This window comes from Urtica dioica, chromosome 7, assembly GCF_054948205.1.
Source record: "Urtica dioica subsp. dioica isolate 48M chromosome 7, U.dioica_male_clone48M_v1_H2, whole genome shotgun sequence".
NCBI classification, from domain to species: Eukaryota; Viridiplantae; Streptophyta; class Magnoliopsida; order Rosales; family Urticaceae; genus Urtica; species Urtica dioica.
Window position 1 is genome coordinate 48,164,599 of NC_142762.1, and position 20,608 is coordinate 48,185,206.

Consider the following 20,608-nt stretch of genomic DNA (forward strand, 5'->3'; position numbering starts at 1 on the left):
TAAAAATATACTAAATTCTCTCGTCATGCATTTTAGCTTAATTTAGACTGTTCTCGTAATTATTAGATAGTTAGAATTTTAGCGTAAGGTCCAGATATAGGTAATAATAATATATGTAGCTCTTATAATTTATAGCCAATAGTTTCAAAATCAAAGTGTTAGCGTTTTTATATTATAAACTCTATTTTTTGTATATATATTCTTTATGAGTATCCTTCCACATTTTGCGCTCGAAATGAGTGAACACTTCATTTTTTCTCTATAATTTTAAATACCTTTTATACCATATATTTAAATTATTGATCTCATTTCATTATAATTTTGTACCAATTTTTTTTATTTAGATTAAAAATAACCAACATTAATAAATTTATAAGCTTCTTACAATATTTTTATTACAAACATTACAATGAAATGAAATAGTTAAAAAATTATAAGGTAATTTCAAATTATCCGACAAAATGTTAAAAAAAATCGGATAGTGTAGCAAAATAGCCAAAATGAAACTATGAAATTTGTTTTTAGCCTATATTTCACAACTTTTAGGGAAATATCCAACATGTTTGTGACAATAATTAATGTCTAATTTGCCCTTATTTATTAACAAATTCGTAATTTTCTCTCTCATACTTTTTTCTTACACTTTTTTACATAAAAACTTCAAAAAAACATATCTATCTCATATGAACTCAAAATTGAGTGATTCTAAATCCTACGGATTCGTGACACCGAGATCTTCAAAAATAGATCCATTGTGTTTGATGAAAAATCATGTTTAATACCATAGATGTGGAAAAATCACATTACTACCTTAAATATGGAAATAAATGAAATTTTTTGAAATTATCGACATAAATATAATTTTTCATCAAACACAATGGGTCTATTTTTGAAGACTTCGACGCCACGAATTTGTAGGATCTGAAATCATTCAATTTCGAGTTCGTATGAGAAATATATGAATTTTTGAATTTTTTATGCAAAAAAAAAAATTATTTGAAAAAAAAATAGGAGAGAGAAAATGACGAATTTGTTAATAAATAAAGACAAATCAGAACTTAATTATCGCCACATAAGCCATTTGGCTATATCCTTAAAAATTGCCAAACATAGGTTAGATCCAAAATCACATATTTAAAATGGCCTAGTTACTTACAAATCTCAAAAAAATCTAATGAAAAAGCGGTAAACTAGAAAATGTCTTACTCAATGGTTAGAATACTGAGACCAATGAAGTACCAAAAGAATGATTTACTGAAGAATACTTCAATATACTAATGAATATTTTATAGTTATTTGGAAAACTATTACCCATTAAAAATCAATAGAGATTGTTTTAAAAAAAAAAATCAATAGAGATTGATTTTCGATTGAGGAACCGTTAGATATTTCATATAAAAATATAATTCAAAAACACTTATTACATAAATGTTATAAATTTTCATAAATATATTAAACTCAAAATTCCAAAATCACTTAGAACTTTAAACACAACAAAATAGCAATCACAATGTGAACACTGATACAAATAAAAGAGTTGTTATAATAGTATATAAAAACTGTTAAAGTAAAAAACAAGAGAAAATAACACATACCCTGTTTTTAAGTGATATGTCGAATTTAATTTTTAATTTTTGAAAATGTCGACTTTGTACATTTTATTTAATTAAAATGATAAAATTAAACCCTAAAATACATGTAAATATCATTTTACTCTTATTCATTTACCTAAAATATAATATATAATAACAAAAAATCATTAAATGTATACTCTTTGAACCGAAACAACAAAGAAAAATGAACCTCTTCATTTTTAAAAAATGAGAGAGTCTCCTTGTATTCAACAAAATTTTTGGCGCCTTCCTCTATGATTATGACTTTTAGAAAGAGATTGCGTGCTAAAGGTAAGGTTTTTATCAATCAATTCATGTTTTGTTTGTGTGTTGTTATCGATATTTATTGTTAGCGTGGCTATTTTATGGTTTTTTATTTTTGAATGAAGAATAAAAGTAAAATAGAGTTTATATATATATATATATATATATATATATATATATATATATATATATATATATAAGAGTCAACACCAATGAAAAATCAATAAAAGAAATATTTGTGGCGTAATTATCTATTTTAGAATATAATTTTTTCATTTTAATTAAACATATGGTACAAATTTGATATTTTTATAAATCAAAAGTTAAACTCGACATTTCACTTTCGTGATATTATTGTATTAGTATTTGAGTGTATAAAATATATAATTCTTAAAAGGTTTGATTTACATGCTTTTAGATTTTAATTTATATTTAGTAAAAGAGTTTTTAATCATATGTATAATTTATATGTCAAATGCACTCTTATATGTATATTTTTATACTCGTATATATAATAATCATACATGAGAAATAAATGGTATGACTTATGATATGAGAACATTTTAAAATTAACGAACAAAAAAAGGAACGAAATATACTACATGAATATATACTAAGTAACAAAAAAGGAAAAAAAAAAAGAAGATATATTCTTGAATCGATTTTAAACCTTTGTCCTAAAAACGAGGGAAAAAGTACCGAGCGCGAGAGCACACAGGTGATAAGATTCAAAACGATGGTCCTCCGTGGCATTCTTTTCCGGCCATTCACGAATTTATATTCCCATTTTCGACTCTCTTGCTCTTCGTTTCACTTCTCACCACTCTCCGAGACATCATTCCGCCGCCGTTTCTCCTCCACCCCAATCGTCCGCGCCGCCGCCGCCGCTTCTCGATCGCGGAGACAGCGACAGGCGAAATTGCCACCTCGGCCCGATCTCCGAAGCGACGTCGTCGAAGGAAGCGAATCGGAGACGGAGACGGAGACGGAGGTCAGCAAGAGCCGCAGCCAGTTGAAGCGCGAGGCTCGCCGCTCCGTCCGATGGGGAATGGACTTAGCTTCCTTCACCATTCCTCAGATCAAACGCATTCTCAGGTTAGCCTCTCTCGATTTCGACTCTGTTGTTACTTGCGTCGTTTGCGATTTCTGTTTGCTTAATATCATTCATTATATAATTTGTTTGATCGGTATCGCAGCGTGGCTTCTCTAGAGAATGACGTTTACGACGCCATAACTGTGGCGAAGGTTCTTCTCATAATTCTGTAGTTTATGTTTCGTTTTTTTTTTTTTTTTTTTTTGTCTGTAAAGCTAATGCGAAGGTCGAAAGTTATTGACGGCAAGGTGTTTGTTGATTTGCCGCAGAAACTAGGTCCTGATGTTCGAGAGGGAAAGCGGAGGCAGTACAATTATATCGGTACTAGATTTCATTTCTGTATTTTGATATTGCATTCTGAAGAACTAATGCTCATTATGGAATTAGATTGAATTCGAATTGAAAACAGAGATTTGGGAACAAATGATGAAATATCAAAGTATTATAGCCTGTCTTTCAGATTTTATTTTACGTTCTTTTCGTTTAGATATAACCATAAAAGTATCATATCAGCGCTTCGATGACTAATTTCTGTCTATTCAAGGAGTGCTAATTAAATTTAGAAATGTGTAGTATCGTTTGATATGTATTGCAAGCACTAATCTGGAAGATCAACGTGTTTAGGAAAATTACTACGCAGCGCCGATCCAGAGTTGTTGGATACGTTGATCCGAGCTACGAAGGACGGGGACCACACTACGCTAAAAGCCTTAGCCGGTTCAAATACGGCCGTAGAAGAAAGTGATGGGGATTTCGAAGAAAGTGATAGTGACGATGAAGTTGAGGTGTAATATATTTATTTCTGAAAAAAATTGGATGATCACGAAAAGTTCTTGTCATTTGACTTCTTGAGATTGTGTGATAGGAACACCACATTGATATGGCTACAAGGTGGCTGGAAGGATTGATTGGAAAGGACGCGGAGATCACGAAAGAGATTTATTCACTTCGTGATGTCGACTTTGATCGCCAGGTTAGGTGATTTTTTGTCGTGCGATTTCGATTGAATCGGTTTTGTTGATTATTATTTTTTGTTCTATTCTTTTGCACTGACAAACAGTAACAATAAGGTGCAATCCATTGTCGATATCTTGCACATGAGCCGATCAAAAAAGTTAATATTTTCATTACTCATATTTATTCTTGTAACAGGAGTTGCGAAAACTCGTTAGAAGAGTTAGTGTAAGTCAAGAAGCTCATGAGAAAGCGGCTGAGGATAATAAGAAAGAAACAGAAGCAGCGATAATGCGAGCCACAAAGTCTCTCACTCGTTTTCTCCGCAAACTTGCGAAGCAATTGCCTTGTGACATTTAAGAATCAAAACGGTACATGCTCGTGTTATTAGTCATCTTTATTTAAGATCTCATCTGTTTCCCATTTTGATACTCTTCACGATGGCTAAAGAATCAGGGAATTAATTTTTATCCTAGGAATATATTTCTGGAATTTAGTCATGTTTCCTCTTACTAGAACCAAGAGACATTATATTTGCTGATCATTGAGTAGGGCTCGTAGCTAGTGACCAGACTTGCATCTTGAGAGACTAGTTTAAGTCCCAAAACTACTATTTTTTTTAGCAAAACCGTGAATCATTAAAAAGCGGTACCGTGAATAATCCTGTGAAATTCAGGAATTCAGCTGGGTAAATCTAATCCGTATACACTGGTATTTGTAAACTGATATTAGACGATGGTACCAAATGCATACCATTTCCATTAGCATGTCTTAGATTTGTCTTTTTTTTTTTCTTTTTTTCTTTTTTTTTTTTTCTTTTGGGCCAAATCCGCATTTTGAGGCATATATACTCATCATAGAGCTTTATTTATTTTCTTGTAATTTTGCTTTTCCTAAAGCTTCCGGTGTTGATGTTAGTAGCATATAACAAACTTTGCAAATTTATATAAGATAATTAGGCTATAATACAGAGGCATTTAAATGACAAAAGTAAGTTAACAAGAAAAGAAGAGAGCGTTGTCTTATTTAATCATCCACTCTTGCTCTCCTCTGAGAAGCTAATCATAGTCTTTAACCAAAACCAACTGGTTCCAACAAGAGAGACAAAAGCTAAACCGACAGCAACAAAAAGATCATTAATGACACTATAAAAAGCCATTTATAATTAAAATTTACAAAAAATTGACGATTTAGCAAATCTCTAAATTTTGTTAATTAAAATATTAAGCAAATGTTAGAAATATTAGAATAAGCTATTGTTTAAAATAGTAAGAGTTTAGTAAAAGTATTCAAATATTAAAAAATATGATTTATCTTATGATTAATTATATAATAATATGAAGCATGCGTTGTCTGAATTTAAACGATGGATTTTAATTATTAAATAGTTGAGATAAATTTTAACATAAGATGTAAGAGCTAAATGGATCATATGCTTTCCCTAATTAAATTACCAGCTCATGAGGTGGCTAGATGACTTTTTAAATGTTAGCACGGCCTAGGAAAACTATAGACACTATGAATTCTAAGGATCACGGGGAGCAAAATTCTGCCACAGTGCAAAAAAAAAAAAAAAAAACTTCTAAATGTTTATGGTATGGTCGAAATTCTCATAAAAGTATCGATTTTTAATGTTAACCGGTTGCATATGTTTTCACAATATATATATATTTTTTTTTATAGAAAAGGGGCTCGAGGCCTTCTATTAGAATATGGGTAAACCTATAGATAAAGCATTAGATTTTCTTGATCCAAGGAACAAGAAGAACCTCGATCGGAAGAGGTCAACCGTTAACGCTAACGTCAACGCCAAATACAAGTAAAAACTCATTTTGTGCACATAAAGCACAATGCGAATAGAGCAAATATTAAGCTCTTTCAAATATCCCTGACTGGATGGTGGATAGATCCAACCAAACGTGGTCCATTGACCAGGAAGAAGATAAATCTTCAGACTGCATAGACAAAAGTCTAACAGAGTTCCCCGAGCGGGAAGTTGGACGATGGCTAACCCAACTCCAAACCAAAATGTAATACAACCTAACACAAGGTATGAACAAAAACTAAAAACCAAAGACAAGTACAAACAGCGGCAAGGCCTAAAAACCAAAGCTGGAACAATCTGCAAACCAAAACCAACACCCAGAGCCGTAGAGCGCACCTCCGAAAGACCAGCCTCAACACCACGACGAGACAGCCCCAGCCGGAGACCCGAAACAAGCGGCGGGGCGGAGCTTCCGACGCCGGTGAACGACGACCGGCCACCCAAAACCCACATCCCGGGAAGAGCAGCGGAGGGGGGCTGCGAAACAGCGAGGAGCAGGCCCAAACGATGAAGAACGGCGGAGATGCGCACCACGGAGAGGCTGCCGGACGTCATTGGCTAGATCTGAAGGATTGACCAGATCTGGGAAAAAAAAAAGAGAAAAGAAACAAAAGCTTGCAGGAAAAGAGATCTCGAAGGGCTCCCCCCAGGTCGGATCTTGCCGCAGCAGCGGCGTCCGGGCCCCAGAGGGGACGGCGGCGGCTCAACCTAGCCCGAGAGTTTTCTGTTTGGGTCTCTGAGAGAGAGGGTTCTGGGAGAAGGTTTCAATATTATGTTAGTACTGCAATATTGTTTTTTTATGTGTTATCTTTGTTTTGTTTTCACATTATATTTGTAGGCTAAGTTGAAGTGTAAAGAAAATATGCAAATATGTTGGTATTATGGAATTTTGACTGCTTTATCAAAACTCAAAACATTTCAATTCGTTTTTTTTTTTTAACTAATGACTTCATTTTATTTCTTGTCTATTTATCGGTTGTTACTATATCTGGAATTTCATTTTTCAACGAGACTGAATTTTTGGCTACCTTCAAATTGCCACAAAATAATGGTTTGTTTCAAAATAATTGTTAAAATTAAATTTGAGATATGTCTATTTTTACTTCTATGTGTTTGTTTCTTTAGAGATGAAAGTGGGTGAATAAATGAGCTATCTTATCACACAAAATAAATTAAAGTTCAAAGTGGGAAATTGCTTACATTTTTTTTTTCTATTGTTCTTCTCCTATTTTGTTTTTCTCATCGACAACTTATAATGTTTCAGTTTTCTCCATATTATTATTGGGAAAATAAAAAAATAAAAGAGAATGTTTAGGTTGAGTCTGGTTAAGTGTTAACCATATATATATAAACAAAGTAACATGCCAACGTGAGATGGAGAGAAGCACGTGAGAGATCAAATGGGAAAAAGCAACGACCAATGCCATAAAATTTCACAGCGTCATAACTAGAAGATTCAATGTGTCGCCGTCACGAGAATAAAAGTTAAAATAACATAGCTCTTTATTATAGATGTAATGGAAACATTAAGATGTAATTAAGTTAAAACGACCTATAAAACCTCTAAATTGAGTCGTAGTGTAAAAATCAGTAAACAATATTTTTTATTTAAGAAAAAAGAACTGATAAGGACAACAAGTTCTTAGATTATTATAACTTTGTCGTTTGAGAGATGAAAAGATTTTTGTGGAGAGGTTTTTTTTTTTTTTTTTTTATGTTTCGGTAAATATGCAAGTAATTTTGGAAAGTTAATTTCATCATTCAATGCCAGCTAATCATAAATCATCAAAATTCAAAACCCCATTAATGACTTTCCTAATATGTCTTTAAACTTGCTCTCCAAGAAGTAGAAAAGGAAAGGAAAGTCATACGAAGATATTATCGTTCGATCAAAGAACACCAGCTTTAATCCAACGGCTAAGCACACTCCAAAATTAGAACTGCAACGGTTATATTTCGGACATCACATCATATATAAACAACAACTCAAGAGTTTTGGCGCATAACTCACCCGTCTTTCTCTCAGTCTCTCTCTAATTCCGATTTTTAGGGTTTCCTCCAAAATCCTTCTGATCTAGGGCTTCGTCTCCACCGCCGGCCCGCCGTCGCACTCGCCAGCCTTTCGCCGGGAAGCGTGGACTCCGTCGTCAGTATCTCGCGGCCGATCTTCCAATTGCCGATCCCTCTCAGCGCCAGGGTTGCGGGTTTACTCGTCCGTAGAGCCAATGTTTGGGATCGGTGTTGGCGGTTACTTCCGAGAGAACCACGCCGCGAATTTAGGTCTTCCGGCGAGAACAAGGCTGGAGAACGACGCTCGGGTGGAGAGAATATACTCGAGACTAGTCTGGTATCCTTTTCTTCTGAAATCGTTTCCAATAGTGAGATTCGTAATAAGACAAGACTCGTTCCCACATAGAAGCCGCATTTCTCTTCTCAATCTCTTTCTAACCGCCAGTTTTAGGGTTTCGTCAAGAAAAAAAAATCCTGATCAAGGTTTCTCCGACTCTCCACCGTCGGCCCGCCGTCGCTCCCTCTCGCCGGAATTCTCTGACGGCCAATCTGCGCTGATCCCTCTCAAAAGCCAGGGTTGCGGGTTTACTCGTCCGTAGAGCCGCTGTTTGGGATCGGTGGCTGTGACGCTCGAGAGACTAACGCCGGCCTAGCCCTCTTCTGGCGAGGGCAAGAACGACATTCGGGTGGAGAGAAGAGACTAGACAGGTATCAATATCCCGTCCCAATTTTAGTATAAACCCTAGACAGCCAAACCGCTTTCTTTTCTTCTCCACGTATAAACCCTTACCTAAATTGCGGATTATGTCTGTATTATCCGTTTTCATAATTATTATGTTCGTTGAATGAATGCCAGCTTGTTTATGACAGTAAGAAGACAAAACGGGCACAAAGCGCTTTAGGAGCTGAGAAGCAGGCAATGATGGACCAGCCGTTTCAACACACGAGCTTGTTACTCAAATATTCAAGAACGAGAATCGCGCGTATGCACATATATATTTTTTCAACAGAGTCTATAGATCTAGCCTTAATTTCTTTTTTTTAAGATATTGGTTAATGCAGATGATGGGTTTCCTGGCTGAAACAAGCAAATTAACGGAAGAATAGAGACAGCTCAAGAACGCAAAGCTCCAATTAGCCAACTCTGAGAAGGAATTTAAGGTCACCAACTTCCAGCCCTCTCTTCTCTTCTCTTCTTGGTTTGTTTTAAATAAAACAATGGTTGACTCCAAATTGATACAAACCACATTTTGTTTACAATCCAGAACATATATAAACCCTCTCGCTCCCCCCCACAACATATATAACCACATTCTGGTATGAATTTGAATGACGAGATCGATCCGGGTGGAATTGTGAAAACCATAAGAGCTTTTGTGAGTAAGTTTTCCAGCGACGAGGTTCACGGGAATGTCAGGTTTGCTTTTCCTTGATTTTCTTTTGGACAATAGTATGATTTTGTAAAATTCTAGACTTGTGATGCGCACTGGTTCATTTGGCTACTACAAGATTGAAATTGCGATTTGAAATGTATTCGTGTTGCATGAAACAGGTCGTCTTAGATGTGGAATGCTTCTTCAAAGACATGGAATCAATAATGAATCACCCAGATCTCAATGGCATGCCCAGGGGTGATGCGAATTCGGTAAGCTTTGTTTGTTTGTTTTCCAGCCTGATTTTGCTGAGAAACCTCTGAGTTGCTTTGAGGTCAGGGTTTGAACGAGAAAGCACTTCGTGTATTTTATAGAAGATTTGGATGAAGACGAGAACCAAAACGACGGTTTTACGAGCTTTTGGAAAGGCAAAATGAGCTTGGTCTTAACAACATGGAATGTGAAAAGGAGAAGAAGAAGAAGAAGAGATCTGATGAATCTGGTGGTGAATCGTCGTCTGGTGTGAATTTGAATGACGAGATTGATCCGGGCGAAATTGTGAAAACCATAAGAGCTTTTATGAGTAAGTTTTCCAGCGACGAACGCGACGAGGTTCTCGGGAATGTCAGGTTTGCTTTTCCTTGATTTTCTTTTGGACAATAGTATGATTTTGTAAAATTATAGACTTGTGATGCTCTGAACGCACTGGTTCATTTGGCTACTACTAGATTGAAATTGCGATTTGAAATGTATTCGTGTTGCTTCTCCCTACTAAGGAACATGAAAGAGGTCTTAGATGTAGAGTGCTTCTTAAAAGACATGGAATCAATCATGAATCACCAAGATCTCAATGGCAGGCCCAAGGACGATGCAAATTCGGTAAGCTTTGTTTGTTTGTTTGTTTGTTTTCCAGCCTGATTTTGCTTGAGACCTCTCTGAGTTGCTTTGAGGTCAGGGTTTGAACGAGAAAGCAATTCGTGTATTTTACAGAAGATTTGGATGAAGACAAGAACCAAAACGACGGTTTTACGCGGTTGTATTTTGATGCTTTCAACTCAGAATCAAAAGGGACGTCACCCCCGTTAAGCAAGCCTTGGGACAAGATCAGGTATATATTTGCTGGGTTTTTTTTTTTTCCCTAATTTGAATTGAAGTTTCTAATTGTAAAAATCCGGTGATTAACGGTGGTTACCAACAGGCAGAGGTTAAAAAGTTCGTTTCATTAAAAAAAATCCCCGAAAGTTCTAGCAGAACTATCTTTCAAAATTATGTGAATGATCTCTTGTTTTGTTTAATGATTTCTACAAGTCACAGTCTTTCAATATTTTTTTGCAGGTCCTTTACTAATTCCCTCTAGGAAGGCCTAACAACACTTGCAGAATAGCTAATGCTTGGGCAAATGTCAGTATAGCAGTATTAAAGGGAGTTTCACTAAAGCTAATGATTCTTTTATTGCCAGTAGATTCTTTGTAAGAAATTTATGTTAGTGAATTGCGCATTCGGTCTATACTGTTTTTTACTTTCGATGTATTTGTGTTCAATTTCCACGGTCTTAACTACCACGCTATTTTTAGGCCTATATTTGAAAGCTTTTATCTTGTGCTGTATTCACATTCTGGGACGTATCTTCTCTTGCCCATCTGGTCTATTCTGCATTTGGTGCCTTTGTTTTGTCATTTTTAAATGAGGTATTTTTGAATACCAAAACAGGTTTGGTCTAACTTCAGTTTGGTTTTGTTCTTTACATAAATAAATGAATAAAACCTCTCTGGTATGGCATATCTTCTTTGTCACAATATTTTTCTTTTTTGATCTTCACTTTTCCATATGAATTAAATGGCTATATAGGCCAGGCAAACGAGTACTGCTTCATGTGAGATTCATATATATTTTTCTTGAATTACTTATCTGGTCAGGCGTTGATGAATCTGAACGTGGTTTGATATAGATTATAGAACAAATATTCTAAATGGTTTTTTTTTTAAGATTTAAGGGCAATGATTAGTGGAACTATGTATATAAATAGATTATAGACTTCTGCGTCTGGTGAGATTTTTTATTTTATTTTTTTTAACTGAAAGAACTATGTATCTTTGATTTTTTTTAATCTGAAATATTATAGAAGCATTTTATGCTTTTCTATTGCTGTGCAGGCATCTCAAGCAACCCAAATCCTTCACTATTATCTTTTATGCAGGGCTTGCGACAAAGGAGAAAAAGATACCGTTATTGGGTGTTGTGAAACAAGTCACGAGGTTCAGTGTTTCTGATTCGCTCTTTGTTTTGTGCGTCTATAATTTTAAGATTCTTCTTTTATTTCCTTGGCAGAGAAATGAACACGAGCATTTGGTTGAGACTTGTGATGAACAAGACAAGAAGATCTAGGCGCTTAAGTTAAAGTATACACCTGTGTTCTTTAACTTCAATCTTACGGATTACACGTTGCAGATTGAGGAGTTGCAGAAGACGAAGCTTGAGAAGCAAGTAATTGCAGATGCGTTCACACAGTAGTGGCGACATGTAAATTGATTTCAATGGATTGACTATACTAAAATATTCAAGACCGAGAATAGCGCATGAGGGTATGCACATATATATTTTCAACAGAGTCTATAGATTTAGTCTTAATTTCTTTTTTTAAGATATTGGTTAATGCAGATGATGGGTTTCCTGGCTGAAACAAGCAAATTAACGGAATAATAGAGACGGCTCAAGAATGCAAAGCTCCAATGAGCCAACTCTGAGAAGGAATTCAAGGTCACCAACTTCCAGCCCTCTCTTCTCTTCTTGGTTTGTTTTAAATAAAACAATGGTTTGACTCCAAATTGATACAAACCACATTTTGTTTACAATCCATAACATAAATAGCCTTCTCGCTCCCCCCACAACAGGTTTCAATTTGGAGTCAACATGTTTCATATGAAAAATTGTGTTTCATGCTTGATTCGCAGATTGTTGGAGGTGTAGCAAAGCCCAAAGGGATGGTCTAGAGGTAACAACTAGTTGACATTCCTTTTTTACTCAATGGTCAAATTCTGGGCTATTATGAAAGCCTCGTACACAAACATACTCTCTTTGTGGCATCATCATAAACAGAAATCTAAATTATCGTTGGACATGAATAATTTCTTAGGTTGCGAAAGATCCTTCTGTGAAAGAACTCAATGCCCTGGAACAGAACATTTCGTCCTCCGAGTCTCCATGAGGGTGTCCCCAGGGCCATCTCCCACAGCCTGTGGCTCTCCCACTCAGCTCGTAAAGCCTCATGAGAGAAACAGAAGGTACATTTTTTTTGCATGGACTAATTTAAGTGTCCAAAGCATTTATGTCCTCTGAGTTTGTTTTTTAGGTATGTTTATGCTGTGATGACCATTCCCAAGGACACGTTCTTCCCTATGTACGGTATGAATCTGACGTTCCACCGTGAGCTTATTGGAAGCAGCAATGACATGTGGGCTCGTTAGTGCATTTAGGTAATTATCACATAAATTTATTTGCTTTGTCAGATTGATTGAATCAAGTAGCATTGAATATGATATGTGTCTTGACAGTCAAGCATTGAGTTTCAGCATTTTGATAACTACCTAAATGCTTTTGCGCAGATATATTGGCTTTTAATTTGCTGTATTTACAAGGTAACTTTGATCTGTGTAGTTATTGATTATTTCAATAGTTTTTGCTTAAAAAACATGTGCATATATATATATTGGTTTGTAAACAATAAATTTATCTAATTTTTGGGGTTATATCCTCAGCAACTGAGATTCCTTTTGACAGATTCAATGTATGAGCGATGGAGTAGAGCGCTTGGTTGAAGAACTGTCGCAAAGAAGCCCGAGACTCGCGTGATGGAGAGGTTGAGTTGGGCAGCCACAAAATCGAGCTTACAAAGTTTTTACTTAAAAAGCCAATCTTCTTTTATACTCGCGGGCGCATTTTATTATTGCCTTCTCGTATCTTATCATGGAAATCTCCATCAATGTGGTGTGCAACATCAGCCAAGAAAATCAATGAACGAAGGAGTCATGATATATAATGTTTCACATGTTTTCAACCTCTCTTTCAACACTCATTTATTTTCGTTTTGTTTGTCGTTAGGGCATCTGAAACCCGTGATGCTGTCCTATGGCTGATCTTCATCATCGCAGGTGACACTGAAGCATGGCCTCATGAACTCGTTTCTGCGATCGTGGAAGAAAGTCCTTCACAGCCTCGGAGCTGTAAATGCTTGCTATGTTTCTTCTGATGGGGGACAGTGATTATTTGGTCTGTCTTTTCGACATTTGAAATGAAAGTTGGTTTGTTTTGTGTGTTTAATATTCTTACAAAGAGCATAGTTCATTTTTTTACTCTACTTAAAAAAAAAATATGAGTAAGTCTGATTTAGTTTACCTTATTTAGCTGTCTCAACGCTCAAGTTACAAGGTTTATTAAATAGGCCTATAAAACTGAACTGGATGACGAGTATTGGTTATACTTTAGTTTTGTTTCAGTTAAGTGGTTCACTGAGATGAACAACAGCGCTTTGTTTGAAGCTCTTGAGAAGGTCAAAGCAGGTAGATTTGACTGAGTTCGATCTCTTTTTTCAGATATTGAGTTGTGTAAATTCTGAGTGTTATGTTGTTTGTGTGTTCAGATTTCAAAGAGATTCTGGGATTTATTACGTTGAGGTTGACTTTCTGTCAGACCTACAATGCCAACATATGGATCCATGTTGCAGTGTTCTGTCAAAGAAACAAAAACGATGGGAGAAAACTCTTGTGGTTCGAGCGCTGATATTTAGCTGTAGGCGGCTACGCTACTAACCGTAAGTATCTACTCCATCGCAAGATTAATGATTAAAAACCAATGTTATGAGATTTTGGTGAACTTGAATTGCTCGATTAGGCGTAGCTGTCCATTTTCTGACTTGAAAGATGATGTTAATGATTTTTCTTTTTGCCATTGGTGTTGACTTAAAAAAAATTGTCTCAATCATTTCATTGGAAAAAGGGAAACCAACACGCTCATGAGATTGATGATAAAAACATGTAATGTCTGGTGTACTTGAATGTCTTGATTAGGCTTCTTCACTATTGTCTATTACAGTCCCCTCTCTGACTTTAATAACAACTTTCATGAAGATTTTTTCCATTGGTGTGAGATTGATGATAAAAATATGTAATGTCTGGTGTACTTGAATGTCTTGATTAGGCTTCTTCACTATTGTCTATTACAGTCCCCTCTCTGACTTTAATAACAACTTTCATGAAGATTTTTTCCATTGGTGTCACATCTGGGTTAACTAGAAAATGAGACCTCTAATCTTATTATTGATGATAGGGTTATGACCCGCTCTTTTTTTTTTTTTTTTTTTTTTTTTTTTTTTTTTTTTCTGTAAATGGGTTGCATCAGTTGCACATTCTCATTTTCTTTTTAGCGTCATCTGGTTTTACAATGATGCTCGGAGAGGGTATGGTTAATAATTACAATGATGCTCGGAAAACTAAAGGTTTGGTTAATGATGCTCGGGAGGTATGGGTTAGTGACGCTTGGGAGGCTAAAGGTATGGTTAATGATGCTCGGGAGGTATGGCTAGTGACGATCGGGAGGCTAAAGGTATGGTTAATTATGCTCGGGAGGCTTAAGGTATGGTTAAATGACCGTCGTTTTGTTTTCTCACATTCATGCATTTGAAGAAATGAGAGCACCAAACATCTACTCAAGACTGTATATTTAAGAATGGTGAGTCATCTAATGGAGATTTAATTTTTTTGGGTTCATCGTTCCCTTGTAAATAACTTAAATCAAGTGCAGTGTCATTCATGTAAGACACTCATGAGACGTCATTTGATGATACTGTATTTACAGGTTCATTTAGGTCCTGGGGCTAAATTTCACTTGCAAAAGTACGTCAAAAGATCACTGGAAGATGACTACCAGTTAGTTGGTGGTGAAAGGTGGGGTCTCATTTCTATCTGCGCTTGCTTTAATTGTGGTTTTCTTACCTTGATCTTAATCTGTGCCATGATTTGTTTTCTCAATATACTATTTGGCAGTCCTGTTACAAACTTTAAGCATTATTTGTACATATGTTGTTTAGTTGTCAATATGAAGTCCAATTAAATCAACACTTGTTTCATACATTGTCAAACTAAAAAATGTCATAAGAATTTTTTCTGTTCTACAACTTTTTGGGATTCAATCAAATTTAAATTAACTAAAAAATGTCATAAGAATTTTTTCTGTTCTACAACTTTTTGGGATTCAATCAAATTTAAATTAACATAAAATGGATAGTTAAGAAAGTTATGTTATTGCGTGTTTCAAGTTTTAACATTTCTAGATGGAAGGGGAAAATGTATAAAATATATAGTTCATTGTGGTGTTTTGTCATGTACTTTTTCTCTAAGGGGCAATTGAATCTAGCATAAGAAATTTTTTTTCCCTACCTAACAATTTATAGATTATGTGTTTATCAATACTTATAGATGGAATGGGAAAACGTAGAACAAATATTTTTTTTTTTGAAACGGTAACTTCATTATATATATATATATATATATATATATATATATATATATATATATATATATATTTGAAAAGGCAGAAGCCCCTTTACACAAAAGGTGGGACGTTTATAGCTAGCTCCCCGAATCCAACGCCAGTCGAGCACGCGAACCCAGGCTGAGCCAGCCATAAAAACGAGACCACAATCAAAAGCTGCCGTTACACAGAGGAGCGTAGAACAAATATATAGTTCAAGGACTAATTTGGTCTTTATAAAAAAAAAAAAAAAAAAAAAAAAAAAAATCGCTCGAAAACTCAGCAAAATTTTTAAATGTTTAACATGAGACAGCTAGTTCATTAAACTTATTTCTCTCTAAGAGGCTGGTCTTTGTTTGTTGATATGCTACGTCTGTACCATACAACTCTTTTTCTTTGTGGCATTTCTGTTTATGTATTGAATTGGTTTACTTGACTTTTCTATCGTAGCTTCATTTGTTTTTTTATTTTTGTGTTTTAAACTGGTTTTTATTTGAAGTGATGTTTACTATTAACTGCAGTATAGAGGTATGATCCCACATATCATGCAACCAAATTTCATTTTGAAGAGATATGGCGATCAAATTATTGTGCTTAATCTGAAAAGGTATAGTTACTTTTATATGTTTCAGTTTTCTAGTTTGTGGAAGATTACTGATCTGCTTGTACTGACTTTACTTGAAAACCTGCTACGCGATGCAAGTGCAAAGAGAGCGTAATAATATTGGTGTATCTTTTTCTTCTCTTGTTTCTGAACATGATAGTTTTTTTAGGACTTGACACCTCTTTCTCCTTCATCAGATTCTTTTAATAGTCTTATAACCTCATATAAAGTGTGCTTTCTTTCCACACAAAAAAAAACCTCATATAAAGTGTTAAATTGTCAAACGTGAGTTTGCTTATGTAGTTGGGTATCCAAATCAAAGTCTTCCCAAGGAAAACCACGTTAGATTTATCCACTGGGATTTCCACAAGCTTGCTAAGAGGTATATTTGTTTCTTAATAACGGAAATTTACAACTAATGTATCATAATAATGTTAGACATTTCTACCTCAAAGCAACTAAAATAATTAGAATTATGACATTTAATTACATGTTTCAAAAATCCTAAATTTTACCTTAGTTAAAAAGAATGTACTAATTGTAAAAGTTGATCTTTTGGACTATGAAGTCCAACAGTAAGAAGAGCACGGTCCGGGTGTGATGCTTGCCTTGTCGCTGGTGGGTTGAGCACATCAACAGTACGTGAGTTTTTCTATTTTTTTTTCCTTTTTTCATAATCTCATTCTTATATTGCTCACTATGTTCTCTCAATAATCCAGTTTGTACGTCATAGTTATGGCTACTTTTGCTGAAACATATTCCTTCTCTCCTTCCTTTTTTTGGCGTTCTTTTGGCTTTTGATACCCTACTCACACCCGTGGTTATTTTTAATAATTTTATTTTTTTGGTGGTTTTCATGATAAAGATTCTTTGAAAGAGCTCTTGGAGCTATTGTTGTGTTTTTCGAGTCATATATGTAATTTATTTAAAAACTAAAAAATAAACAACAATCACTTAATCACAGAAAGAGGCAAAAGGGTAAACATCGGTAGTTGATAGTCATCAAAATCGCATATTCGAACAGAGAATCCAGGATCTAGAGTTACAATTCGAACACGGAATGAAGTCGTTTCTTATGAGGTATGAGTTTTATTATTTAATTTCAATTTAAGGCTATTTTTATTTCAAAATTGAGAATTTGGAAGTTAGGGCACTGATTTAGATTTGATTTGGTTTTTCTTATATAAGAGTTAATATCAATGAAAGGGAGATTTGTGACGCTGTTATTCATTTCGGGGTATAATTTCGTCATTTTTGTTAAACAGAGGGTATAATTTCGTCATTTTAGTTAAACAGAGGGTATGAACTCGACATTTTTGAAAACCGATGGTTAAACTCGACATTTCACTAAAACACATGGTATAAATGTGTTATTTTCCGTAGATAGTAATGGTTTATGAAATAAAATACAATTAATAGATTTTGCTTCAAAAGTTCCCAAAAGTTAATAATTATCTGAAAAGCTCTTCTCATGCAAAGCTAAACAAATATACAACATTCTGGAACGGGTTAATCAATAATATATGTCCGTGTGTATTTTTTTATCTAAATAATTAATTAAAAAAATAATGGTTCTCCATATATTGTTACAGGGTTCACAAAGAGCTTCTTTGAAACCAATATTTAAGGCCGAAGAAGCTATCACAAAAGCATTTTTGGTTCAATACGAGAAAATTCAATTCAACATGAATGGAACGACAACTCTTATCACTGTCAATCAAGTTTACAAGCTCACAGAGTTTCGTTCTATCACAAGAGCTGAAAAACAAAGAAGCACTCACTGTCGATAATCAAGACCAACGAGACACAGCAAAAAAAAAGAGGAAGATCACTCCCCAGCAACATCAACCTCTAACAAAAAACAAAGAATTTGAGTAAAACATGTATTTTTATGTTACTTTTAAACTTTTTGGTTTGTTAACGTTTCATTCCTTCTATTTGTCTATCAAGACACCAAACTTTTGACTTTATATTTACTTATGTCAAATATATATATTTTTTTTAAATATATCACTGACTATATATTTCCTTGAAATGTTTGCACTGATTACGAGAGTCTCTCAAAAATTTTACTCTCAAAGTATTATGTATTGTTGGAATATTACATATCTTAATATTCATTTTATAACCTCATGTTTTGAAGAAAAATTTGGTAAATTAAATTATTCAATTATTTACTGATTACAACTACAAACATTCGCACGTGTTTCAGACTAGTATAATTATAAGTGTGTATATTTTCTCTTCCAATGTTTGTTATTGAAAACTAGGACTACAGGGAAAAATTGTTTCTCCTTTACTTTCTTATTAAGTTTTTTTTTCTTTCAATTCTTCTGGGTATATATGAATTACCAATAAGAACAAAGCAAGAATGTTTAACTAAAAAACAAAAACAACAGAACAACAAGGTGTGTGTAAAAAGATTCAGTTTCCTCTCAGTATCATTCTTCTCTCGCAATTCCAACATGATTTTGTATTGTTATAAATCGACAGCAGTCAAATACAATTGAATACGAAATCAAGAACACATAATATTTAACGCGGAAACACAAGGCGAGAAAAAATCACAGACAATGGAGAGTAATTTTACCACGTCGAAATTACTTTACAATTAGTGTATACGTAAAAAAAAATAAAAAAAATAAAATCAATAAAATCCTAGGCGACACTTGAAAATTCGAATGATCCGTAAAAATCAAATTTGCTGCAACTCGGAATTTTAAGGTTGTACCAAATCCATTTGGATCACCATACTTTTTACATACATGTACAAGTCCCGGAAAAATCAAATGCGTTGCACGGCGGGCTTTTCATGCCTGACCAAACCAAACCCGTTACATGCGTATGCTATTATTGAAAAGAGGGACTCAAGTGAAATAAAAATTTGATAAAAATTCTTAATTTTTCCATTCATACTCCCCTTCTCTCTCTCTCTGAACACATATTCTTCCTTCCCTCGAACGCGTAAAATTGAAAAATTATTTTCAACTGCAAATTTATTTTTTTTTGGTGGGGAGAAGAAAACATAGCTTTGAATACATTCAAATTACATTAACAACAATCAAAAGCCTTGCCAAGTGTTACTACTATGAATTTGGCCAAAATAATTGTAACCAGGATGTGTTCTTTAGTTGTTGATTTCTTGTAGAAGACCCACATCATGAACACGAAACTCCTGAACCTGAAAACAAAACATAAACTCTTAAATTAAATCCAAGCAAAAATTATGATTCAAATTATATAATAAATCACAGTGAAGCAAACAGACCTTGAGTTGATTTATACTTGGAGGCAATATAGCGCCACTCTTTCTGGCTCTGGCAAGAAGGCCTTTTGTCACCGGCGACATCATCGAATCCGTCGGGCTTCTGTACCTAAAAAAATAAAAATAAAATCAATAAAAATATTAAGTTTATGGTCTTTGACAAACAGCAACGATTAGTTTAAGTGATGCAAATAAATCTAACCTCTCGGGGAATTTGAAGGCCTTTGGGACTTTGAGGCGATCAGGGGTGCTCGGCTTTTTCAAATCGATCCCGGAATCGGGAGAGCTTTGAGCAGTTTCGTCACTCTGTTGAATCGGCGTCATCAATGGCGTTTTTTGCTCTGATACAACTGGAGTTTCCAACGCAATCGGAGATTCGATGGTTGGCTCAAGTTCAACCTGGTTTTCCATTAGGGTTTCTTTTTTTTTTCTTTTTTTTTTTGGGCCTTCTTCTTTTATACAGAGAAATTGCGACCTGAAAGACAGAAAATATCACAGGGCGGACAAACGAGCATGAAAGAGAATCAAAGCAGAGAATCGCGAGAGAGAGAGAGAGAGATTGATGTAGTGAGAGAATATTGTTGAGCAGTTTATTTAATGTTGGGGTTTTGAGAAGACGAAGTAATAATAGTGTGGGAGAGATGACCGTTTGAGGGGATTCAAGTAAAGAGACGCAAAAGTGAGGTTCCTTCGCAACGGTCAAATTTTGTCTTCAAATCGACGTTGGCAGATTTCGGGCTATCAAATTCGGCAGATTTCTGCCATTGCAAAAGTAAGAAAATTTACTTCAATACTTTTTTGACCAAAATCCAATATGTCAAAATTACTCCAAAAATATGATTTCTTTTTTATATTTGTTGGTACAAAACTACCATTAATAAAATATTATTTTTCTTTTATAGTTCGTATCTCTAATTTATTTACATGATCGTCGATAATCTACCTGATTTATTGACAATATCGACATTACAATTTTTTTTTAGAAACCTAGAAAATCTGAAGAAAAAAAATATTCACGCAAACCAAAACGAGAATAAATAACTACACATCAAAAATCAAGTTTGTTTCAAGCATTTCTCTAT

The 20,608-nt window shown here is 34.6% G+C and overlaps 2 protein-coding genes across 3 annotated transcripts; one reads left to right on the forward strand and one right to left on the reverse strand.

Annotated features, from left to right (window-relative positions):
- The first annotated feature begins 2,555 nt into the window (after positions 1 to 2,555).
- Positions 2,556 to 4,424, forward strand: LOC149392465 (kinesin-like protein). Its single transcript, XM_089620388.1, has 6 exons — positions 2,556 to 2,972; positions 3,074 to 3,122; positions 3,240 to 3,291; positions 3,595 to 3,755; positions 3,836 to 3,943; positions 4,123 to 4,424. Exons 1-6 carry the CDS (start codon positions 2,614 to 2,616, stop codon positions 4,282 to 4,284), a joined length of 891 nt encoding a protein of 296 aa, XP_089476514.1. The 5' UTR covers positions 2,556 to 2,613; the 3' UTR covers positions 4,285 to 4,424.
- Positions 4,425 to 18,972: 14,548 nt separating this feature from the next.
- On the reverse strand, positions 18,973 to 20,159 carry LOC149392466 (hydroxyproline-rich glycoprotein family protein). Of its 2 annotated transcripts, none has more exons than XM_089618745.1 (3): positions 19,729 to 20,159; positions 19,530 to 19,629; positions 18,973 to 19,442 (listed from the first exon to the last, which is right to left on the reverse strand). In XM_089618745.1, exons 1-3 carry the CDS (start codon positions 19,935 to 19,937, stop codon positions 19,389 to 19,391), a joined length of 363 nt encoding a protein of 120 aa, XP_089474871.1. In that variant the 5' UTR covers positions 19,938 to 20,159; the 3' UTR covers positions 18,973 to 19,388. The 2 variants fall into 2 exon arrangements, with proteins under 2 accessions (XP_089474871.1, XP_089474870.1); XM_089618744.1 differs by having other exon boundaries at positions 19,530 to 19,635; positions 19,729 to 20,146.
- Positions 20,160 to 20,608: the final 449 nt, after the last annotated feature.